Below are 26275 nucleotides of genomic sequence, written 5' to 3'. Positions count from 1 at the left end.
TCCCAGCAGGTGTCTTATGGCCTGAGTGTGAGCTTGGATCTACTGGTATGAATCAGAAGTAGCTATTGTATTAACTGGAGTTATGATTAATGTGAAATCAGAGTCAAGTCCAAATTGAGTCTACAGCTGTATTGCAGTTGGGTCTTTTTTGTAATGTCATATCCATATTTAATTACCCCCACAGGAACGAGGAGTGTGTCATTACTAACCTCATCACCAAATGTATCACTATCTATCTCCATTAGATAAAAGCCATTTACCTTCTGCTTATTGTCTTTGAAACATATCAAGATTTGCTGCAGCCAGTATGGTTTGGTTGCTAGTACTTTTTCCTACCCTTTTGCATCTTGCTGGGTCCTAGACTCTAAATAGTTCTTTAGAGGCACATACCTCTCTTTGAAGTTCTACTTCACATAGAATAACAAAATTGGAAGCTGTTTGAAACTCCAAATTTTGCTGCTTAAATGTCACAGTAAAACTTGAAATCAAGCCCAGCCACTCAAGTACAGCTGAGTGCAACAACTGAACTTCAGAGAAAAGACCCAAATACCTCATTCAGTTTGGCCATTGATCTCAATAGCACTTCAAAGAGGTCCTGGTTGGCTGATTTCAATTTTATTTTGCATTTAAAAAGGTAAAATCAGGCATTGACAATCACTCCCAATTTAGCTTTTGTAAATACAGACTCTACTAGAAATCAGAGTAGCTGCCTCTGAAGTGCTATTAAGCTGGAGCGCATCGAGAGAGAAATACTAAGGCACTGGATTGGTCCCAGAATCTACATTGGATTGTGTAGTCTCAAATTGCTGAATCAACTCAAACCTAAATTAGCAGTGACCAAAAACTTACTGTTGGCACAGTATTAGATGGCCAGTGCTAAACCAGTGGGCAACCTTAGCTATGTCCGCTGTTACAGACTCATAGACTTTAATGGCAGAAGGGACCATTATGATCATCTAGTCTGATCTCCTGCACAATGCAGGCCACAGAATTTCACCCATCCACTTCAGACATAGGTTAGGGGTTTGTTATAGAAGTCCTCAAATTGTGGTTTGAAGACCTCAAGCTGCAGAGAATCCTCCAGCAAGTGACATGTGCCCCATCTGCAGAGGAAGGCAAAAAACCTCCAGGGCCTCTGCCAATCTGCCTTGGAGGAAAATTCCTTCCTGACCCCAAATATGGAGATCAGCACTGTTTTTGATGTAAAATTGTGTTCACAGCTAAACAAAATGTTCAGGCAAAGATTTATAGTTAAGAGTTTTTCATCTTTTTCAACAAAGTGAAAATATTTCACAGGAAAAAGCCCCTCATTCCTGACCAGTTCTACTTACAGCTTATCGAGTACGATAACAATGTTTGGATGACACAGCCAAAGTAAGGGCCAATTGTGATACACACCCTATATTGCAGCTGGAAGGGTGCTTCTCAGCATGGGTAGATATCTGCTAGCTCTGCTCAAGCTAGTATGCTATAAATAGCACTGTGGCCACAGCACACAGGTGCCAGCTCAGGGTAGCTACACAATTACAATCCTGCAGGACTCCCTGGGTACATACTCAGGCAACTAACTAGAGCTGCCACCAGTACTACCACAACCACACTGTTATTCTTATTGTGCTAGCTTGAACAGCCACATGCTGGCTCTGTCTTCCTGCACTGGGAAGCACACACCCAGTAGCAGTGCAGAATTAAGTGATAGCCCCTCTCCTAAAGAGGTTGCACTCTAAAAAGAGAGACAAGTGAGCATGACAAAGAGCTGTGTGAAGAACTGATTCTTTGGTTCACTGAGAATTCCAAAAAAAGCAGCAGAGAATCCTGTGGCACCTTATAGACTAACAGACGTTTTGGAGCGTGAGCTTTCGTGGGTGAATACCCACTTCGTCAGACGCAGGTAGTGGAAATTTCCAGGGGAAGGTATATATATGCTAGCAAGCAAGCTAGAGATAACGAGGTTAGTTCAATCAGGGAGGATGGGGCCCTGTTCTAGCAGTAGAGGTGTGAAAACCAAGGGAGGAGAAACTGGTTCTGTAATTGGCAAGCCATTCACAGTCTTTGTTTAGTCCAGAGCTGATGGTGTCAAATTTGCAAATGAACTGAAGCTCAGCAGTTTCTCTTTGAAGTCTGGAATTGTTTTAAAAATTTTAGCAAATCAAAAATTCAAAGTGCTTTGTTTTGAGTTGAACAAAATGCATTTTTATTTTATTTTTACTTTTAAAATTGAAGGAAATTTCTAAACAAAAATCCTTCGGAACTGAAAAAATTCAATGTCTGTCACATTTTGAAAATGTTTAATCTTGGATTTATTTTTATTCAGCAAAACTGACACATTCACAAAATGTTTAGGTGTCAAAGCCATTTCCCCCCCCCCACCCCCAAAAAAAAAGTTTTGACAGAAAAGTTTATCAGCTCTTCTGCCTTATCAAATGCAGTGAGAGATCAGAGTAACAGAAAGACTCATAAGTTAGGGGGGGCTCAACATGGGTTTGTTTAAAAAAAAAAAAAATCAGCTGTCCCCAACTGAAGCCCAACCAAACCATCATTGACCCACCTTGTCACAGCTCAAAAATCACAAAAGAAAACTAGTTGATCTTATATCCCTATGGACAGATTCTCATTTTTCTAACCTAAGTGTTAAGGAAAGAAGTTACTCAAGGGAATACACCAGTGCTGATTATTTAATTAATTCTGACTGCTCGCCCACCACAGCATCCACTTCTGCAGTAATTTTTCTAGCACTTTTCGATTTCCATTTCCAATTAAACAACTTAAACCCTATGTGTTATTGTGTGACCCAGCTCCTGAGATTAGGGTTACCAGATAGCCAAATTTTATAGGGACAGTCCCAATATTCAGGGTGTTGTCTTATACAGGTGCCTATTACCCCCCATGCCCTTTTGTCCCTGTTTTTCACACTTTCTGTCTGAACACCCTACCCAAGAGATCTTTTAAATGAGAATGAAAAGTAGAAATTGGCCCTGAGTTGGGAACACACACCAGCAAGGCTGCTGACTGAAAGAAGCAGATGGAATGTTTGCAGTGGGATTGCAGAAAAAGTTGAGGCCAACTAAGATTGAGGTGGGAGAAGAGTTGATTATGTTTTGTAAATATATTTAATGTTCATTTAAAATAATAGGCAGTGAGCAATACAGTTATCAGCAAGATGATATAGCTTTCTGTAATCAACTGTGTATCATAGTAGAAAGATTATTGCATAAATTGGGAAAATAAATTTAAAACCAATATTTAAACAAGAGTCATATTATAATAGAACACCTTTTCAGTCATGTTTTAGGACTTGATTTTGCAAAGTGCTGTGCATTTGGCCTTGATCCAGTAAAGCACTTATGCACATATGTAACTTAAACACACACTTACCTTTATGCATGTGAAATTAAGTAATCAATACAACTATTCATGTGGTTAAAGGTTTTGGTCTATTATGCTCAGCACCCTACAAGATCAAGCCCTTAGGGCATTCTCCTGAAAAGGACCCTGGTCCATCTGCAGAAATGGAAACCATGTTTCTTTAACAAAGGTCTCAAGGGGTTGACACACAAGGTTGTTCACAAGTAATTTGAGATATGTACTAATGGAACATTCAAGCACATTACTGGGCCAGATTCTATTCTTGCTTGCATTGGAGTAATTACAGAGTGACTCCTTGCACTATAGAGTGGTGCTGCAAGGGAGAGCAGAAACAAGCCCAAAATACAGTCATGCCTTATTGCTGTTTAAATTCATTACTATAATGTAGGGCAATTTAAAGTAGTAATTACATCTGTGATTCATCAAAAACTAAAATTAAATAATCACTTCTATTAAGCATGGCTTAGCAATATCAACTTTATGCAATGTCATCAGAGCTGGTGTTTGTCCCAGGACTGAGTAACACCAGGTGGGTGAGATACCCATTTTTATGGGACCAACTTCTGAAGAAGAGCTCTGTGTAAGCTTGAAAGCTTGTCTCTTTCACCAGCAGACGTTGGCTGTCGGTCCCATAAAAGATATTACTTCACCCAGCTGGTCTCTCATCAGTTTTAATCATTTTGAGCAGACTCCAAGCACGCGAGTTCTTTTTCCTTGTTTCTTCAGCTTTTCATCTCTCAACAAAGATGTTGCGAGTCACAAGGTAACTTGCTGAATTTGGTCCATTTTTTCCACTTTGAATTGTAATAGTACATCTCAGCCCAATTTTAACTGAAAATAAGCCCATCTTGAGGGGATTTTGTTTTGAAATTGTCAGGCCTTTGCCTTTGGTGTCGCTGAAAATGTCTTAGATTTATCTTCATCTGCTGGAATTAGATCAACCAAAACGCTGATCAACAAGACTGAAACCACCTAGAACAATGCTTGTCTATCGGTATTTTCAAGGCATCATTTCAAATAAATTGCATGGGAAAATGTGACTGCTGAATAATCTCTCTCAAGCTCTGCAGCAGTAATATGTTGTGACTAAATGAACCATACTATTTTCTGTGAACAAGTGAGCCAAGATAAAATCATTGACAAGTCTTCAGCTGAAAATACAACTTAACTGTGGTGATGTTTGAAACAAAATCACTTAGGGCCAAATTCTGCTACCACACTAAGGGTGATGGGACCTCTTAGTCTGGGTTCAAGAAGACTACTCCAGAGTAAGGTATTGCTCAGTTTATGGCAGAGTCCATTAATCATACTAAACTCTTACCTAGAGATGATGCAAGCCATAGTTTTTTGTAGGTGAAAAGTGCTATATGATGTGTTGTTATAGCTGGAGCAGTAGTGACACTTGTTCCCAACCCCTTTCTATTATAAATTCCTTTATGTAACTTGGGCAATTTTTACCCAGTTGGACTGAAATTTTGAACGTTTGGTCACTGCTTCGGGTTGGATTTTTTGGGAAAGTTTGACCAAAAATGGTCAGCCATTTTATAGAACAAGGTTAGGGAGAAACAAGTGATTTTGCAAATGTTAAATTATTGTCCTTACTTTTTTTATTCCAGCTTTAGCACCAACAGAGTTTGGAGCAGGAACTTTAAAGCTATCTATTAGGTACTCATATACCCCCCCCCCCCCATTACTGTTGTTGGAGCACCTTACAACACTCTCGTGATATAGGAAAGTGCTATTTATTTTCACTTTACAGATGGAGCATGGAAGCACAGATGAATAGATCCTCTAAGGTATTTGAACACTTAATTCCACTGAAATCAATGAGTTAGGGCCTAAATACAATTGAGGATCTAGGCCAGAGAAGCTAAGTGACTTGCCCAAGGTCACATAGGAACCCTGTGGTGGAGCAGAGACTGCATGCAGGTCTCCCAATTTCCCAGTAACACACTAACCACTGGGCAAACTTTCATCTCTATCAGATAGGCTGATAGTCCTAGGATAACAGAGGTTGCCTTTTGCTGTCCCTGTAAAAGGCCACTCAGATTTTGCTAAATTATAAGCAATGGAAAAAATCACTATTTAACAGTGGGAATTAGGAACACACACCAACACATACACATAAATACCCCCATCATTCAGTGTTTTGCATGCCCTCAAGTGGCTGGTCCACAAAAAAAAGAACCGCTTACTACTGCTACTGCTGCTGGCTAACAGCTATTCATTTAGCTCAAGTGGTAGAGATCTGGGCTGTGGAGCCAACAGTCAAACCCTATTAAACACACATGCAGGGGGTAATTATGATCACTGCATAAAGAGCAAAAGGCACACAACAATCATGTACAAACATAATACAAAGGGACACAGAGGTGCAGTGTGATCCAAATACTGTAACCATGCTCATTAACTATATACGCTATGCAAGGGCTAGCTACATATATATATATATATACACATACACAGTGCTCCGGCAGAGTTCTGGAACATGAAAGAGAGTGAGGGCACTAAAAGGCTCACAAACTATTTAAAGAGACACTACTCAACTTAACATGAGGACCTATTGCAACACGTTGGCTAAGAGGGCAAAAGTGATTTTGGGAAGCCTAAGGAGGAGAATATCAACTAGTTGTAGGGAGGTGTTATTACCACTGTTTTTGACATTAGTGAGACTATTATTGGAATACTACTATGTCCAGTTCTGATATCCACACTTCAAACAGAATCCCTGTCAAATTGAAAATGGTTCAGAAAACAGCAATAAAAGTTATGAATTTTGGAAAATTTGCTTTACATTGAGAGTCTTGAACTCAAATCTAAGCTCTTTATTTTATCCAAGAGAAGGTTAAGCAATGACTTCATCACAGTCTTCACCACAGTATGAGTGTGTACTTGGGATGAAGGATTCTTGATGTTTTTAGGCCTGTTTATAGTAGCAGACAACTGTATAACAAGACCCAGTGGTTGGAAGCTGACACTATACAATTTCAGATTAGAAATGAGGTGGTGGTTGTTTTTACCAGGGTAATTAAATTAACCATTGGAACGATTTACCTATGGGCATGGTGGATTCTCTGGCATGTTCAGCTTTAAATCAAGATGTTCTCACACAGATATGCTACAGCTCAAATAGATGCTGTGGGGCTGATGCAAAAGTCACTAGGTGAAGTTCTATGGTTTGTCTTATGCAGGAGGTCAGACTAGATAATCATATTGATCCCTATTAATTTAGCTAGGGATCTGTGGGGTTGTGAGTAGAGTTTCCAGCAGATTCCCAGCCACTTCAGTTTTTTCTGGCTCTGCCCACATGGCATCCGTATCAGGTCTGCAGACCTGTCAGAGAATGTGGATTAGCAGCTGCATAGCAAAACCTTGTAAAATCTTTTCGATTGTTTTGTTCCCCACAATATGTTTTTAACATGGAGACAAACCTATGTCCCCCCACCCCACCTCATCCCACAGAGTTGCTGGTTTTGCAGCTGCTGCATAATAGCAACTGATGTCAATGGGAGTATGCAGCGATTACATAATCAGACTATAGAATGTATCAATCTGAAAACAGAGGGGAAAATTCTGCTCTCAGCACCACCTGGCAAATCCCAACTCTAATATTCAGCATACACAGAAATCTGGGCTATGGGTTCTCTCTCTCTCTCTCTCTCTCTCTGTCATAGCTTTCCTACTACGATTTGAACCTTAGCGTTCATAACCTGAGAAGCTAGCATGAACCCCTCTAAGCTTAATTACCAAATCAGATTTGATCTCGCTGCCACCATCCAAAAATTCCAGGGTTTTGGCTCCCTCTGGTCTCCCCAAAACCTTCCCTGGAGGGACCCCAAGACTCAGAGACTCTGAGTCTCACAACAAAGGGAATAACCTCCTTCCCTTCGCCGCCTCCTTCTCTCTCACCGAGACTTTCCTCATCGGGTCTAAGCGTGGAGAGTACTGAATGGCCCAAGGATTTTTTTTCTCCCTTTTAAACGACCAATCACAATAGAGAACCCAAGGAAAAAGGCGAAAATGGGTCCCCCCCCCTCCCCCTTCCCCCCTCTTTTAAATTCCCCGAAAACCAAAAAACAGAGGGACAAACGCAAATACAAGGAAACAGAAATGATTCTATCTCGCTTCCCCTCCCACCAATTCCCGTGCTGTGCAGAGCCTTCACCCGTCCGTAGATCTAACACAAAGAGAATTCCCTTCCCTTCGTTCCTTAGCCCACGCCGAGAGAAAACTCAAACAAGTCTTAAAAAGAAAGCTTTATATAAAAAAGAAAGAAAAAACACATGAACATATCTCTGCATCAGTTGACCATACACAGGGCTATTACTTAAATAAAAAATCTGGAATAAACCAGACTTCATATCAAAAAGAATACATATTTAAACATTCCAGCAAACTACACACATGTAAATACAAAACAAAACATATAAAAGCCTATTGTTTTGCTACCTTTGTACTCACAACTTTGAAAACTGAAGATAGAAAGAAGCCTCCCATAGCCGAGAGACAAAAGACACAGACCCCAAAAATTCCCTCCCTGACTTTTGAAAAAATCCAGTTTCCTGATTGGTCCTCTGGTCAGGTGTTTGATTCCCTTTGTTAACCCTTTACAGGTAAAAGAAACATTAACCCTTAGCTATCTATTTATGACACACACACGCACACACACACAGAGCACACCAGGATTCTTCCTAACATAGTGGGTATGGATGTGCATGCGCACTCATGTGTGCATAATACTTGTAGAGTGTTGAATTATTCATTCTGAATTTACTTCCTTTCTGTAACTCATCTCATATACTAAGCCAACACCTGAAACAGGCAGCCATCCCAGTGTAGTTGCAACAAATAAATACTCCTGATGTGAAAAACGGATACACAAGTTAATTGCTAATAACAAGAACAAACATGGAACAACCACCAGCTGGCAGCTATAATCATTCAAAACAAAATCTCCATACTTCATAAATCCTCATTCATACCAAGCCAGATTCAGTAAAACACCTCAACCAGATGCTGCTGAATCAGTGAAATATTGCAACAAAACTTGTTTTTCTTGTGTGTCTTGGGTGACTCAAAAAGAGCTTCTCACCAGGGGCTGGGCCGGGCCATGCCATGCATCGATTCATATGCATGGATCCTAGTCCAGCCAAAGGGAGTTTTACACATGGACAAATCAATACTAAGATGTGGCCCTGAAACAGTTTTTAAAATAAACACAGCTCCATTGCTGGAGTCAAAGAGCACTCTTTATAAAGAGAGCAACTACAACTGGGGTCACCTCAGAAAACCTCGTTTTCCTTCTTTCCCCTCTTCTTTCTTTCTTTCCTTCTCCTATTGCATTAACCCTCAATGCCTAGACTATTTCATCTATCCCTCCCCATGGATCCAAGTGCACCTCTCCTACTCACTTTCCAACATCTCCCTAGGGTATGGTACCACTTCCTGAAACCATACAGGGCTAAAACTAAACTTCCATCTCTCCTATTCCATTGCCACTTTTCCTCCCCCTATCACCAGTCATAACTCCACTGTCTAGCCACTCAAGCTCACAACTTTGAGGGCCTCTCTTTCCTCTCTCCTTGCACCTACACTGTCACCAAATCTCTTGTCATTGCCCTGCACCACACTTCTAAAATCCATCTCTACTACAAAGTTGATATAAAAGCTATTGGGAAATAAGATATACAGAGAGTTGCTTTCTGACCTTAACTACATTTTAAGGCAAAACCAAAACAAAACTACGTGATTCTATATGCAGTCCAGATGCAAACAAAAGTATAGTAGACACAGAACATATGTGATCATATAGAAATGGGTGCACAGGTCAGATAAGTCTGCATCAGCAGTAGTCTTGATTTAAAAAATTAGGTGTTACATGAATTTCAATGTTGAAAAATATAACTGATTTGCAGTCTCCAATACAAGATCTGCAATTATTTATTTTAAAAAGGATTAGTTTTAGGTTTCTTTCTTACTGCTAAAAAGTGACAGTTAATTGAGTATTATTTTAAGAAATGATCAGAGGACAAACAATGAGTGTCTCAGCCTGCATCTCTCACGCTAAAACCTAGCTCTTACCCGAACAATTACTGCACTTCACATTTTCCCTCAATCTCTTGAGAAAAAGGGGTAACATGATGTTCCTCTTAATACTAAAATAGAAATGGAGTAACACAAATAATGGTTCTTTGTTCCAACCAGCCACCCTGGGATTCACAAAAACCCCACTCTGCGCTGAAACCTGCAGGCACCTAAACTCATGTAAGATCTACAGCAGAAGTTCCCTGAGTGCTTATATTTCTGCCTCTGTGCACGTACACTGCAGCCTGAGTCTATGCATCTGGATGCCCAAGCACCAGACCACAATGCATGAACTGGGGGAAGAGAGGCATTCCTCTGCCCAACTCGCCTGTGAGGCTTGATCCAGTAAGCATGCCAAGAGCTCACCTCCCAGAGCAGGTCCCCGTATGCAAGCTCACCCAAGGCAGCCAGGGCAGAGGGGGACCACCCTCCTAACTTTTAGCTCAATGGTTAGGGTAATGTTGCCAGAGCCTAAACATCGGACTTGAGATGTATTAGTTTTGATGAAAACTTTCTGGGAAGGATTTTTGGATCCAGGACTTTCTGGAGAGACTCTCACTCCAGAGCCTGGTGGTTAGGGCACTGGGCCTGGATGGTAGAAAACTCAGGTTCATACCCCTGCTCTGCCTGGGTCAGAATGCTCTAGGATCTGAATTCAGAGCCAAGTTTGTCATCCCAGATCACTCTGAATCCAGCAGCATACACACTTGAACCTGGGTCTTCCACATTTCAAGCCAGCGTCCTAATCACCAGGCTACAGAGGGCAAAAGTCAGTCTCTTTCCCCCTCTCTAACTCAAAAAGTGCAGGTTGCGATCCAAAAATGGACATTTTGACAATTCCATTTTCATGAAAATGTTCAAAAGGTGGCAGTGAAGAGACAGATGTAAACTCAAGGGCCAAATTAGAATCTGCTTGTATTTACAAAAGGGCCAGATCCTGAGCCAGTATAAATTGGTATAATACTCCATTGACTTCACTGGACCTGCACAGATTCACACCAACAGAGGATCTTACCCACAGTTTTGAAATTAGAGAGAGAGAGAGAGAAATGATGGGGGAAATGCGTGTCTGTTTTCCCTGTGCAACTCTATTGACTTCAGCGTTCAGAGTACACAGCTCAAGAAGTGAATGAGGGCTGTGTTTGGTTCATAATACCTATAATTTGGAGAGACCATGACTGAGTCAATTAATGCTTGAGGATACCTTAACATCAATAAAATACATAATGTGTAGATTATATATTCCAATCAGTGGATTTGCAGAACTCACTTGAATTTTTATGCACTCGATTGACAAACAGATGAATTATAGTACTTCCATGTTGGTCAATAAAGTCTGGATGAACTGAGAAAAGGAAGGAACTAGATAGACAGATACCTTTCATGAATCAAGCATCAACTGTTACTGAACAGAAGATTTTTTTTAAATCTACATTTTAAAAAATTCTACTCTGCAAAGAACAAAGTGCTGAAAGGATGTGTTACCAGGAGTCTCCAGCATGTCTATTTGCTGCTTGAAAAGGGCTAGCATCTCCTGCTGCTTATGTGCAGGGCCGGCTCCAGGCCCCAGCACGCCAAGCGTGTGCTTGGGGCGGCATGCCACGGGGAGCGCTCTGCCGGTTGCCGGGAGGGCGACAGGCGGCTCCGGTGGACCTCCCGCAGGTGTGCCTGCGGAGGGTCCACTGGTCCCATGGCTCCGGTGGAGCATCCGCAGGCACGCCTGCGGGAGATCCACCGGAGCCGCGGGACCAGCGGATCCTCCGCAGGGACGTCTGCGGGAAGTGCACTGAAGCTGCAGGACCGGCGAGCGGCAGAGCACCCCCCGCGGCATGCCGCCGTGCTTGGGGCAGCGCGATGGCTAGAGCCGGCCCTGCTTATGTGTCTCCTTTTCCTGTGCTTTTCTCCTCTATCCCTGTCAATTCTGCCTGCCCTGTGCTTGGTATTTGAAGCACCAGAGGATGGGAGGAGAACCCACATGAATACACCTCTGAACTCTGGGGCTTTGCTGACCTAGGATTGCATCACATGATAGATTTTACTGGCTAACTTTGAAGCTTGGCTTTGAGTCAACAGCAAAGTAGCATCTCAATGAATGCTCCATTACATTTAAGCTAAGAGTATGAAAGAGGGCCATTTCTCCCACCCATACCTGAATTTTACCTGGGACAGCATGCTCTTTTTAAAAAATAAAAAAAAGAAGTCTCTCTTACTTTTCAGTGTGCTGCTTTCTAATTTAGTTTTTAGATATACACTCTGGGTCCAGTATAAAATAGTTGTGCAAATATGAAGAACACCTGTATATTTTATATACTGTATATATTTTAAAGTCTTTTTGTGGAAATACATTTACAAAATATGTGATATAGGCTTTGGGATGATCTGAAGTTAGAGACATTCAGAAAATCCAGTCTTCATAGACTCTCAGGGTTGGAAGAGACCTCAGGAGGTCATCTAGTCCAACCCCCTGCTCAAAGCAGGACCAATCCCCAACTAAATGCCCAAATCCCTAGATAGCCCCCTCAAGGATTGAACTCACAACCCTGGGTTTAGCAGACCAATGTGCAAACCACTGAGCTATCCCTTCCCCCAGTGTAGAATGGTCTAAAAGATTATTGCAATTTTTTATTATATGTAATGAGATTGGTATCTTTTGAAACCAGTGGGACATTAGGTACCTAAATAGTTTTGAGACTCTGGGCTACAATCCCTGACCTGATAAGCTTAATCTAAATAGTTAAGAAACAGTGGGAGGGAAACTAGAGGTGAACTGGCCTGATTCAGTTTACACAGGAATTTGGTGGCAGTCAAGAATGGAATCCAAGTCCAAGTCTCAGTCTAGTGCCCTACCTAGCGGACCACACAGTGGTTCTTTGAAACAGCCTCTCAATATTCATACTTGTGAGAGGCATCTTCCAGTGCCACTAAACTTCAGCAATTTGGTAGAAAATCTGTACCTCTTTGGGACTGCACAAGTAACTGTGACTGTTTGAAGCTGACATAAGAAACTATGCAATCCAAGCACCTTAATCTCTTCTTTCTATTGCTAGGTGCAGGTGAGGGGATTCAGTTACTGAAGAGAGCTTTTCCTTGATTCTTCCACCAACATCTCCTCCTTGCTTATTATGGCGCTTGTAGATTCTGATCGCTTTGATAGTTTGAGAGTAGTTTTGGTGCCCTGTGCAGTTTAAATTCCAGACCACCTCTAGCTCAGCTCCAGAGCAACTTGTCTGATCTAGACACTAAAGACCCAGAGGAAAAAAAAAATGCTCTAGGTCCCATACATATTACAATGATCCACTCAACTACCCTACAGAGAGTCATCTCACAACATTTCAGAAATATGAATAATTTAAAATAGCCCAATTCTGACTTTGATAATTCCCTTGTATCTTGACTTTTTGTGGTGAAGACATGAAACATTAACTACAACCTTCTTTAGCTGAGCAAGAGGTCTGGCTTCATTACATATTATCTCTATTCAGTTTGGCATACTAGTTCTGTCAAGGTTTGACAAACCAACCACATTAAATTAAGGCTGTCAGAACTATACATTCAAATGTCCCCACCTGATCAAGCCAGTTTTCCTTGTGACCCCTGTGAATTAAATGGCCATGTTAAGTTATTTTATGACCACTATACATTAAAATGCATGATGATTTCTCAACGTACACAGCTGGATGAGTTAAGGACAAATGTTTCAGCCTAAATGAATTTCCTTGCTTTGGGCAGCATGGGCAGGACTTTAAGGGTGTGTTTTCAAAGCCATCTAAGAGATTTGGGTGTCCAGTTCCTATTAAATTTCTAATCCAGATGTAAAAATGTGATTTAAAAATCTCAACTGAAATATTTTAAACCTTTTTTCCCTTGATAATATACTTTAATGGGGGAAGGAGGAGAATTTCTTGTCATTAAAAAACTGATAATATACTCAGCGAGCCAAGAAACACGGAGATAATTTTTAGGTTTTTCAGCAAAATACTCCAGCATTATCTTTCATGTCCGTAAGTCTCCTTCATCTGTTTCCCTGTTCAATTCCTCTCTGTTAAAGTTTGCATACTTCACATTTCTTTAAAAGTCTCAGAAGTTCTGAAAGGGGAGTCTGAACTTGGATACATTTCCTTTCTAAAAAACTCTCAGCTGCAAACCAGATGAGGGACTATCAGATGAATACCAGTTAAAATTGATTTACAGCTACTTGCCTTTCAAAAATTTAGGACCCAATTCTGCAACCCACGTTCACAATGAGTAACTTACTCATGCTGGTAGTCCCATTGACTTCTCACTGCTACTAATTGCATGACAAGGCTGCAAAACTTGCCCCTTCATTAAGTAAATATAGAAAACTGAAATCTGTGTGGTTTCATTTTTTTCCATCAGAGAAACCTGGGATGTATTTAATTGGTGCAGATATAGCCATTTCCAAAACTACAGAGGCAACCTATTTTCTCTTTTACAATTGACTTATCTTTAGCTAACGCCAGGACAAAATGTGGTCTACCGTATTAAAGATGTACCAGTTATGCTGTGCAACTCATGCTGTTAGCAGTAGGAGTTTTATGCACATAGAGGACTGCAGGATCAGCTGTCCATATTTAAAAACACAATGAAATATCAATGTAAAAAGCTGTCTATTCTCCCAGTCAAATTTCAGTCACTGAAGGGAATTATCCGCTCCCTTCATGTGCATCTGTAATTTCCATTAATAGTAAAGGGTGTTATATATGCACATGTTCAGAGATGACAAGAGCTTTAAGGTATTACCTACTGTCAACAAATGCTTTACACAGTTCATTGGGATTCCGTGAATCTTCTGCATCTTAAAAGAGCACTTGCAGTAGACTCAATAGATTCGATTATGCAGCATAAGGAAGTACCAACATAATCTAATTACCTCCTAATGAAGAAGTCAATGTGTTACTCAAGCTATTAGCATGGGAGCTTTAAGTAAACTCAATTTATTTCAGTACATTAGGAGCCAAATATTATGAGCCACATAGGACCAAATCAGTGACCTCCCTGCATGCCTATGTGGGGGATTACTTTACTTCCCTCTGCCAGCTACCCAACCTGTAGAGTCCCCACCTGCACACATCTGCCCTGCACTCCCAAATATGCCAACCAGGGAAATAAGCTGTGCCAGCTACAGGGCTGGTACAGGGTCCATCCCCTTTCCAAGCAGAAGATAGCTGACAGGCAAATTGTGGCCAAGTCATAATCTGTTTCCTAGCCTATTCTATGACTGCACTGCCCCACACCAGGCTTATGACAAAGTAACAATTGATTTCATAAGAAGTAGAAGCTGTTGATACAGATATAAAATATAAAAGCTATTTTTAACCACAGGAATTAGCAAACATGACCAGATCCATTAGGAACCAACCATAAGTGTTTAAACTATACAGAGGGCCAGATCCTCAGTGTAAATCAGCATAGCTGAGTGAAATCAACAATTATCAGCAGTTGAGGACCTGGCTGTCATTATTTAACTGGTTCTCAGGGTCAGACTCAGCCTTACAGTGGTGTAACCCTTCTGTCAGCTGAAGTCTGCAGCAACAAGGGCTGAGTTCAATATCTAGGGGTTCCTCTTAACATTACAACACAGAACTGGCTTGAGCCCCCACCCTGTAATGGAGAAAAACTTAACTGCATCCTGGCTGCCTCCAAGAGGCAATACTTGCCCACTTTCAAGAACTGAGTCTGTGTATAACAGAAGATAACTTTATTAAAAAGGAAAGGGAACCAAACATTAGTCGGGGAAAACATCACAACCATATTCAGACATATGCGATCATAAGCCAAGCCAACTCCACAGTGTGTTGGGCAGTGTCCTTGGCCTCAGTTTCCCACTTTTTGTGTGTGTGGGGGGGGGTCCAACTGTCATAAACAGATAGCTAAGAGTTAATGTTTCTTTTACCTGTAAGGGGTTAACAAAGGGAACCAAACACCTGACCAGAGGACCAATCAGGAAACCGGATTTTTCAAAGTCTGTGTTATGTCATCTTGATGCAGAGATCATTTTATGTGTTTTTTCTTTCTTTTTATATAAAGCTTTTCTTTTAAAACTTGTTGGATTTTCTTTTCTAGTTAAGGCAAGGGGATAGGAATCTCTTGCCAGGAGTACTGTCTCTCTCAGGGAAAGACTGGGAGGGGGGAGAAGAAAGGAGGGGGAAGGTAAATCGTCCTCTCTGTTTTGTGTTTCAAGGGATTGAAGCAGGGAAATCTCCTAGTATCCCTCAGGAGGTGGGAAAATCTGGGAGGAAGTAAAGAGCAGGAAGGGAAGTGGGTTATTTCCTTTGTTGAGGGCTCAGGGCATCTGAGTCTTGGGGGCCCCCAGGGAAAGGTTTGGGGAGACCAGAGAGTTTATCAGTACTCAGAATCCTGACTGGTGGCAGCGAGATAAGATCCAAGCTGGTAATTAAGCTTGGAGGTTCATGCTAAGCATCCAGATTTTGGACGCTAAGGTCCAGATTTGGGACAGAGGCTTATTACACCAACAAATGAATGTCCTTTTAACATATTGCTCCCCTCTCCCTCCACTGCACCCCCTACACAGTTGGCTGTCCTAGGTCAGCAAAGCCCCAGAGTTCAGAGGTGTATTCATGTTGGTTCACCTCCCACCCTGTGGTGCTTCAGATACCAAGCACAGGGCAGGCAGAATGGACAGGGATAGAGCAGAGAGGAGAAAAGCACAGGAAAAGGAGACACATAAGCAGCAGGAGATGCTAGCCCTTTTCAAGCAGCAAACAGACATGCTGGAGACTCCTGCTGACCTTCAGGCTCTGACCCATGCTCACGTCCCTCTGCAGCCCATAGAGAACTACATCTTGGGACCTCCCTACACACACCCCACATTCCCGTGGCATCCAGACCATGGCATTACCCCTACCACTCCATCCCAAAGGTGGACAGAATCACAGCCGCACTTACACCAACTGTGTTTCTTACAAGTCAGTGTGTGTTTGTGAAAGGAAAATGACTGTTCTTTCCTCTTCCAAGGTTCTTTTCCCTGTATTTATGAAGTTTTATTCACTTGTATGTCTGTTTGCAGTGGTTTGGAATAAAAGTCTATTTATGAAAACAATCATTTTATTAGTTCACATTATATGCTGGCTGGGGCAGACATCATTCATAGCTAATTGCAATAGGTGCATATTGACACACACACACACCCCACCCCAAGATTTATACTGGGGTGCAAAAAAAAAAAAACCCACAGAAAAAGCGCACATATCAATGCCAGGCAGTGCACACATTACTGTGGCTCACTATTAAAATAGTCTTTCAAAGCCTCTCTGAGCCACATAGCTCTCCACTGAGTTCTTCTTATAGCCTTGTGTCTGGCTGCTTGAATCAGAAGGCAACTGTTCCACCTCCATCCTCCACTCCACTGGAAACTTTTCCCCCTTTGCTTCACATATTATGAAGTATACAGCAGGCAGCTATAATCATTGGAATATTTTTTTCACTTAGGTCTAATCTATGCATAGACAGGCCAGCGGCCTTCCAAACATCTAAAGACACATTCAACTTTCATTCTGCCCCTGCTGAGCCTGCAGTTGTAGCACTCCTTGCTATCGAGGTGGCCAGTGTATGGTTTCATCAGCCATGGGAGTAAGGGGTAGGCTGGGTCTCCCAGAATCACTACTGGTATTTCACCATCCGCAATGGTAATCCTCTGGTCTGGAAAGAAAATCCTGGCTTGCAGATTTCTGAACAGGCCTCTGTTCTTAAAGATGTGTACGTCATGCACCTTCCCTGACCAGACCATATTGATGTCAGTAAAACGTCTTGATGATCCACTAGGGCTCGCAACACCACAGAAAAGTAGCCCTTGCTGTTAATGTACTGTATGGCAAGATGGTCTGTTTTGCCAGAAGCGGGGAATGCACGACAGGGGATGGATCACTTGATGATTACCTGTTCTGTTCATTCCCTCTTGACAGTGGCTAATGCCAGGTGACCCAAAGACAGGATGCTGGGCTAGCTGGACCTTTGGTATGATCCAGTGTGGTCATTCTTATGTTCTTATGAGGTGTCACAGATCTAGGAGAGTGCCCCCTCTTGACCACTCATCAGACTCCTGTGAGTAGATTTAACTACTGGATCTTATGTGCCTTAGGAGTCTGAAATTGGTCCAGGCACTGCCCTTAGCTTGAGATCCTTAGACACACCCTTGGAGCACTGATTCTCTATCTAGCACATCCCCATTCCCAACCCCCAAGAGCTATGACTTTGTCATCCTACTTCCCTATCCTTGTTACCAGTGCTGAACCCCAGACTCCCTCATAAGCTGTGTTTATATTCCCTCCCAGCCATGTGGGTGTTCTGGACCCACAGTTTACCTCTTCAAAAGGCATGTGGTAGATGAAGCACATATCACACGGGATTGCTTTGCACAAGATTCTAAGACACCATTGCTCATTATGCATGAGAGCAGAAGGTCCAGATGATACAGCAAAACAAACCAAAACAACAAACAAACATCCTAACTGATCATCACTGCAATTTCAATAGCATTAGCACTGGCATGAAAATGGAGTAACAAAAAGGTGAATCAAGCCCTATGTTTGAGTTGATTTGACAGTTTGCCGTCTACTAGATAGGAGCAAACACTGATTCCCACAGATATTTTGGGTCTAAAACCAGATTTCTTTATACTGCATTAATGGAATGTTAGCTGTATAATGTAGCACCTAAACCTGTGAATACCCAGAGGTAAAGAACTACCAATTTCTGATGGAAAAAATATAGCAATAGGAATTTACTATCTATCACCTCACCAGGATGGTGACAGTGATTGTGAAATGCTCAGGGAGATTAGAAAGGCTACAAAAACAGAAAACCCAATAATAATGGAGGATTTCAACTAACCCCATATTGATGGGTACATGTCACCTCAGGAGGGGAAGCAGAGATGAAACTTCTAGACACCATAAATGACTGCTTCTTGGGGCAGCTAGTCCTGGAACCCATAAGGAAAAAGACAGTTCTTGATTTAGTCCTAAGAGGTGCACAGGATCTGGTCCAAGGGGTGAATATACCTGACCACTCAGTAATAGTGAACACAATGCAATTAAATTTAACCTCCTTGTAAGGGGGAATACACCAGAGAATTCCACCAGGGTAGCATTTATCTTCAAAAAGGGGAACTACACAAAGATGAGGAAGCTAGTTCAATGGAAAGTAAAAGGTTTAGTAACAAGAGTGAAATGCCTGCAAGCTGCAGGGTAACTATTGGTATTTTAAAATACCATAATAGAGGCTCAGACTAAATGTGTAGCCCCCCAAACCAAGAAAAACACACAACAGTAGGATGACCAACCATGGCTAAACAGAGTAAAAGGCAGATAGAATCAAAAAGACATCCTTTAAAAATTGGAAGTCAAAGTCAACTGAGGAAAATAGAAAGTAGCATAAACTCTGGCAGGTCAAAGGTAAAAGTATAATTAGGCAGGACAAAACAATTTAAAGAGCAACCAGCAAAAAGACACTAAAACTAACAGCTTTTTTTTTTTTAAATTACGTGAAAAGCAGGAAGCGTGCCAAATAATTGATCAGTGAGGCCATTGGCAGACATGCCAAACCCATGAAAAAAAAAATGCAGAAATTGAGATTGGTTTTGGCTTAATTAGCTTGTGAGTTGTTTGTTGGCTAGTTTTGGGCTTATAGCTTTTGGAGCTTGTAGCTTCTTTTTTTTGATCGGCTCCCTGCAAGCTGGAGCAAGGGACAAGAGGTGGGGGAGAAAGGGTCAGGGGTGCACAGTGGGCCCACCACAGTCCCAGACAGCAAGCCAGGGGGATCTAGTCACATAATGGGTTAGGATTCTTAGGGACTGGCTTGTTTTTGGCCTTGTTTTAAAATGGGATTAGCTTGATTTTTAGCTTTTTGTGAAAGTTGAGGTGCTTATTTACTGTGTGAACTGTGGCCATTGGATGATCGAGGTGCTACAGGAGCACTCAAGGAACACAAGGTTATTGTGGAGAAGCTAAGCTCCTCATCAGTCTTTACTGCAGAAGATGGGAGGGAGATTCCCACACCTGTGCCATTCTTTCTAGGTGACAAATCTGAGAAACTGTCCCAGATGAGGTGTCAATAGAGGAGATTTGGGAACAAATTGATAAATTAAACAAAAATACGTCAGTAGGACCAGATTACATTCACCCAAGAGCTCTGATGGAACTCAAATATGAAATTACAGCACTACTAACTGTGCTATGCAACCTATCACTTAAGTCAGCCTGTGTACCAAAATTACTGGAGGATAGCTAAGGTGACGCCAATTAAAAAAAAACAAACAAACACTCTAGAGGCTATCCTGGTAATTACACGCTGGTAAACCTAACTTCAGTACCAGGCAGATTGGTTAAAACCATAGTAAAGAACAGAATTATAAGTCACATAGATGAACACGATTTGTTGGAGAAGAATCAACGCAGATTTTGTAAAAGGAAATCATGCTCCACCGATCTATTCAAATTTTTGAGGTTGCATGTCAACAAGCATGTAGAGAAGGGCGATCCTCTGGGTACAGTGTATGTGGACTTTCATAAAACCTTTGACAAGGTGCCTCACTGAAGGCTCAAACAAAATAAGCAGTCATGGGATAAGAGGAAAGGTCTTTTCATAGATCAGTGACTGGTTAAAAGATAGGAAACAAAAGGTAGAAATAAATGGTCAGTTTTCACAGTGGAGAGAGGTAAAAAGCAGGGTCCCCAAAGATCTGTACTGGGACCAGTGCTGTTAAACATATTCATAAATCATCGGGGAAAAGGGGAAAACAGTGAGGTGGAAAAGTTTGCAGAGGATACAAAACTACTCAAGATAGGCAAATCCCAAGCAGACTGCAAAGAGTTACAAAGGGATTTCACAAAACTGGGTGACTGGGCAATAAAAGGGGCAATGAAATTCAATGTTGATAAATGTGAAGTGATGCACATTAGAAAACATAATCCCAACTATACGTACTGTGACAAAGTTCCTCCCTACCTTGGTGGGTCCTGCGCTTATTGGCGGATTTACTCGCCTCACAGATTCACCCTGTGGATCGGTAAACAGCCCAGAGACCTTCCCCTCTGGGAAGCCACAGTCCAGGTCAATTCCTCCTGTGTCTGATCAGGAGTTGGGAGGTTTAGGGGGAACCTGGGCCCGCGCTCTACTCCGGGTTCCAGCCCAGGGCCCTGTGGACTGCAGCTGTCTAGAGTGTCTCCTCGTACAGTTGTGCGACAGCTACAACTCCCTGAGCTACTTCCCCATGGCTGCCTCTCAACACCTTCTTTGTCCTCACCACCGGACTTTCCTCATGATGTCTGATAACGCTTGTACTTCTCAGTCCTCCAGCAGTATGCCTACTCACTCTCAGCTTCTTGCATACCTCTTGCTCCCAGTTCCTCGCACACACTTCCTCTCCTCTGGCTCCCTGGCTCCCTTTGGGCTGACTGGAATGAGCACTTTTATAGCATCAGAGGGGCCTTAGAGTCAGGTGCTTAACAGCCTTACCTGACTCTTAGCAGGTTAATTGGAGTCAGGTGTTCTCATTAGCCTGGAGCAGGCCCTGCTCTGGTCACTCAGGGAACAGAAAACTGCAGTGGCCAGTTTATTTCCCTTCTACTACTCTGCTGCTCCCAACTGGCCTGGTCTATCACAATACAAAATAAGGAGTCTAAATCAGCTGTTACCACTCAAGAAAGATCTTGGAGTCATTGTAGATAGTTCTCCGAAAACATCCACTCCAACTGCAGCAGCAGTCCAAAAAGCTAAAGAACATTAGGAACCTTAGGAAAGGGATAGATAATCAGATAGACAATATAATAATGCCACTATATAAATCCATGGTGCACCCACACCTTGGATACTGCATGCAGTTCCGGTCGCCCCCATCTCAAAGAGGCTATGTTAGAATTAGAAAAAGTACAGAGAAGTGCAATTATTAGGGGTATGGAACAGTTTCTATATGAGGAGAGATTAAGACAACTGGGACTGTTCATTTTAGGAGAGAAGATATGATAAAAGTCTATAATATCATGAATGGTGTGGAGAACGCCACAATAACCAAGGGTCACCCAATGAAATTAATTGTCAGCAAGTTTAAAACCACCATAAGGAAGTACTTCTTCACACAGTCAACCCGTGGAACCCATTGCCAGATGTTATGAAGGCCAAAAAGTATAGTTGGGTTCATAAAAAGAATTAGATAAGTCCATGGAGGATAGATTCATCAATGGTATTTGCCGGAATGGTCAGGGATGCAACCACTTGCTCTGGATGTCCCTAAACATCTGACTGCCAGAAGCTGGGACTATTCAATAATTGCCCTGTTCTGTTCATTCTCTCAAAAGCATCTAGCACTGGCCACTGCCAGAAGACAGGATCCTAGGCTACATTGACCATTGGTGTGACCCAGTTTGGCCATTCTTATGTTAAGTAAATTAGTATTATTATGGTTAGAACAATATATATTGAGTCTCAGCCCACATACACTATGGCAAACTACCAGAAAGTGCATTTAGCTCCTTGGACGATTTTTAAGCTTGGGCTAGCCCAAAATGCAACCTATATTATTTTCCTACATATTGATCTAAACTAGGTATTTATACTACATGTCACTGTTCTGAGCAATGTTTGACACTAGCCACATCCTGAGAGGAACTGATCACTCACAACCCCTAGGCAGCATGGACTAATAGATAAGGCCCTGGGTTGGGAATGAGGAGGCCCAGGTTCTCCTCCGAGCTCTGATGATGATTGTGTAACCTGGATCAAGTCACTTCACCTCTTTCTCCTCTACCTTTTGTATTCTTTATCCATTTAGCTCTTTGGGGCAGACTGTTCCTCTTACTTTATATCTGTAGTAAATAATCAACAACATTGACTTTCAAGTGCTCAGCACCTCTCAGATCAGGGTCATACTCATTTGCAAAGGCTATATACTTGATAACACCTAGCAACACCTTGATAACACCTTGATAACACCTAGGGTTCTCAAACTTGGAGCTGGGACCCCTCAGGGGGTTGCGAGGTCATTACATAGGGGTTGCAAGCCGTCAACCTCCACCCCAAACCCCGCATTGTATCCAGCATTTATAAGGGTGTTAAAGATATTTAAAAGGATGTTTAATTTATAGGTGGTGGGAGGGTCTCACTCAGAGGCTTGCAATGTGAAAGCTGTCACCAGTACAAAAGTTTGAGACCCGCTGACCTAGCATATTTATAGCATGTGTTATGGTCAGACTGAATAACCCTCTCAGTGCTTATGTAAACTATCCTAATAGCTGTTTAGAAACATGAATTGATTCCTCAAGGCCACAAAATGAATCAGTGGCAGAGTGAGTATCTGGATTGGACACTAATTTCCTATTCAGTGCCCTATGCATAAGGTATTAACATCAATAAAAATAAGATTTATTTAGCACTTATAGAGTCCCAGTGGCTCCAATCACTGATTTTCATCATGATTTAAAAATCAGCAAGCAGGAAGAGTTATTTAAATAAGCCATTTTAATTATGTTTTGCATTTGTACTTTACTTATTTTCCTAAACAAAGTTGATCGTCATTGGTTAGTAACTATTAAAACACGGACTTGCAATTAAATATCATCTTTACACTGGTTTGGTGCTTCTTTTTGCTAACCTGGAGGAAACAATGCATCTAAATCAATTATATAGCTTGACTTACATTCATTCAGATTCTTAATTTACATTTTTATTATAGTAAGAAATGCATCATTTAGCATTTTCTGTTTACTAGATGGCTAATCTTTTACTTATGATTTGTGTCAAGCTGGGTTTGGATTGACATTTAAGTTCAATTAAAAATGTAAAAAGCAGCATTTTACTTTTTTAAAATCCAATAAAGCTACCTTAAGTGTTCTGGATATAAAAGAAAAAAGTTTATCAAAACTTGTTTTGCATTTAAAATTAACTGATTTATTAAACCAATACTTTACTATTCTTAGTTAGTAAATTATTTATGGTCACTATCGCCTTCAAGATTTTAGATCTCATCCTTTCACCTAAACTTTTATTCATACACTGGAAGAAGAGAACAAGCTTTCCTGCTTTTGCAGTTCCCAACTGGTTTCTTAATTCTGAATGAAGTAGTCTTTGAACCAAACTGGTTTCATAAACTGAAATTCTCTCTGCACCGACAGAAGAGGATACTGCTATCAAAAGCTACTTTAGCTGTCAAATTCTGGTTCCAGATGCTTAGTGAATAGCTTCCTCCAGTTCTGTGATTTGATGTTGCTTAAAATTTACTACCAAATTTTACCACTTAATATTATTTTAGGTATTTAATTTAAAATTATTTCATAGATTGACATGTGTTAAGGTCTAAACTTACTACAAAATTAAGAAAGTGTAATATATAAAGAAAATCCTTTTTTATTTAAAAAGTGATTTTTTAAAATTCAACTTGCTAGTAATTCACTTTACATGCGTTTCTTCCTTCGCATTTCAAGACAAATATGTCATGCTCAACAACAACAGAGGCTACTGTCCCCCCTTGCCATGTTCTTGGGCAACAAGACAATCAGCATTGACAATTGGCATCCACAGTGGAGGAGGAGAAATTTGGGAAAGAAATGAATTTTAGAGTCTGTTTTAGACTCCAACACAGCTGATTAGTCAAACTCATCAATAGGATTACTTAAATGAATAAGTTAAGCATGTGCTAAAGTATTTGCAAGATCAGAGTCCTTATTAGAAGAGCTGAGCAAAAAAAAAAAATTGGGCAAGTAGTAAATTTACTGAAAGTTCATTTCCAGGGTAACCTGCACTAATCAAATAGTTTTGAAAATGTCATTTTGAAATCAACCTCAACTTGTTTCCCACCCCCACCCCCTTCAGTTTTTCATTTCCGTTTCGGTTCAAAACAAACTCCCTCTCCCCCAGATTTTTCGGTTCAACCGCCAAACTAAAAATATCAATTATTTCTTCAGCTCTATGTAGAAGGGATTGTTTTAAAATAAACAATGAAACAACATGGGTTTACAGTTATGCTATTTCCCATTACACTATCTTCTTGACACTTACAGGCAAACATTTTTATCTTTTTCAGAAAATTATAGTGATGTGCCTCAAGATGGGAGAGGTTAGTTTAGAATGCAGCAAGCAGCTTTCAAGAGTGAACTATCCAAGTGAATGACAGACAAACAAAGATGACACCGCAAGATGGAGTTCGGTCAAGACATCTGACAAGAATCACCTATCAACTTACAAAAACAATGTTGAAAGAGTTCAGAAAACCGTCTGTAAGCAATATTTTAATTCTAGGTCAAGATTATTATTTTGAAAGGAAACATCGTATTTGATGGAAAGCTCAATACAGTGAAGTTCAAGTTGCTCTTGCAAGATCCGAGCCAAGGTAGGCAAGGGACAACAAGACAAAGCTTTGGCAGATCAACTTCCTTTGCCTCCCCATCCATCAATTGCCATTTGAGCCTAATCTGTGTTAGAATAATGAATGTGAGTTATTCCAAAGTTCTCTGGTGAACATTATGTCACAATAGGGTAGATGCTGACATTCCCAGTCACTGTTCCCTCAACACCACACCTCACAGTACAAAGGGTAGTAGTAATTTCACACCCCATCACACCTCATCCAATCAGAGTGAAGGGTAGTAGTAATTTCAGTCCCTGATTCTAGTCCTTTTATTCACAGCAATGAGACTGGCAAAACAAATTCCTGAGCACAACAAGTTGCCTCAACTGTACTTGCTCTCCAGAGGAGTGTACAAAAATTTAAAAACAGTTTAAAAAAAGGACAACCTCTCCCCTTCCTGAACCTGATTGGAAACGGAAAAAAAAAAAAATATCCCACTGATTACAGTAGCAATAACACCACCACCCCTATGTTTTACAAGGCAATAATCCAATTCTCTCAGGCTGATAGTTATTCAGCTCTTGATTGGTCTCATAAATTATCCCCTTCAGGAATGGGAGGATTGCTTTGCAAGGCAGAACAGCAATGGGCTATCGAGTCGCATGTTGCAATAGCCTGACTATATTTTATGGTAGGCATTTAATTTGAAGACATACGGTATATTTTATATCAGGAGTAGCCAAATTTACTGACCCTCCGAGCCACATACAATAATCTTCAGAAGTTCAAGAGCTGGGCACACCTGCTGGGGCTTGAGGCTTCAGCAAGAGCAAGGCTGAAGCCCTGAACCCCAGCAGATGCCTCCCACACGGCTGGAGCCCGAGATCCCCCTCTCCACAGGGGGCAGGGCAGAAGCCCTGAACTCCACCCGTGTCACACTCCCCCACACCCTGGTCTGGTAGGTGGAAAACAGGGGAGGGAGGGCTCCGTGAACTGCATTTTAACTGTAAAAGAGCCACATGTGGCTCACGAACCACAATTTGGCCACACCTGTTTTATATCAACCATTCCTGTGAAATGAAGTCATGCAGCAAGACTTCATTTTATACAGAGTATCTGGTGACTACAAACAAACAGAGGAATTCCTCTGGAATCACAGTACTCAACACAGCCACATTAGTGCCTAATTAATTCAGCATAGCTAATATTATTTCGACCGACACTAAAATGATCTGACTATGACTTAGTCACACATATTTGAGAGCATCATCAATAGCAGGAACACTTTCCATGTCTACTGAGTAACATGAAGTCTTCTGTTAAAACTTCTTTGCATTGAGTGCATTTTTCTTTTTTCTGCTGAACAGCTAAGGGATACATTACTGCTGGACACTTCAGGCCAAATTATGACTGGCTTGCAGAAATGCATTAGATAGGGAAAAGGCACAGAGAGGCATCGGTGTTGGAGAGCAGAAGCAGTGGAAGCCAGCCAATCTTGCCCGCAGG

At 41.4% G+C, this 26275-nt stretch overlaps 1 protein-coding gene across 2 annotated transcripts in view; it reads left to right on the top strand.

Moving 5' to 3' along the window:
* Positions 1 to 25010, top strand: part of SHISAL1 (shisa like 1) — a 114294-nt gene extending 89284 nt beyond the window's left edge. For both annotated transcript variants that reach the window (XM_032770914.2, XM_032770913.2), the window contains exon 5: positions 24506 to 25010. In XM_032770914.2, the coding sequence (XP_032626805.1) occupies position 24506 (1 nt within the window). In that variant the 3' untranslated portion in view covers positions 24507 to 25010. The remainder of the gene's footprint in view (positions 1 to 24505) is intronic.
* The last annotated feature ends 1265 nt before the right edge of the window (positions 25011 to 26275 follow it).

This window comes from Chelonoidis abingdonii, chromosome 1 (assembly GCF_003597395.2).
Source record: "Chelonoidis abingdonii isolate Lonesome George chromosome 1, CheloAbing_2.0, whole genome shotgun sequence".
In the NCBI taxonomy this organism is placed as follows: domain Eukaryota; kingdom Metazoa; phylum Chordata; order Testudines; family Testudinidae; genus Chelonoidis; species Chelonoidis abingdonii.
Note: the sequence above shows the minus strand (reverse complement) of the source record. Positions and strands in the feature narration are given on the sequence as shown.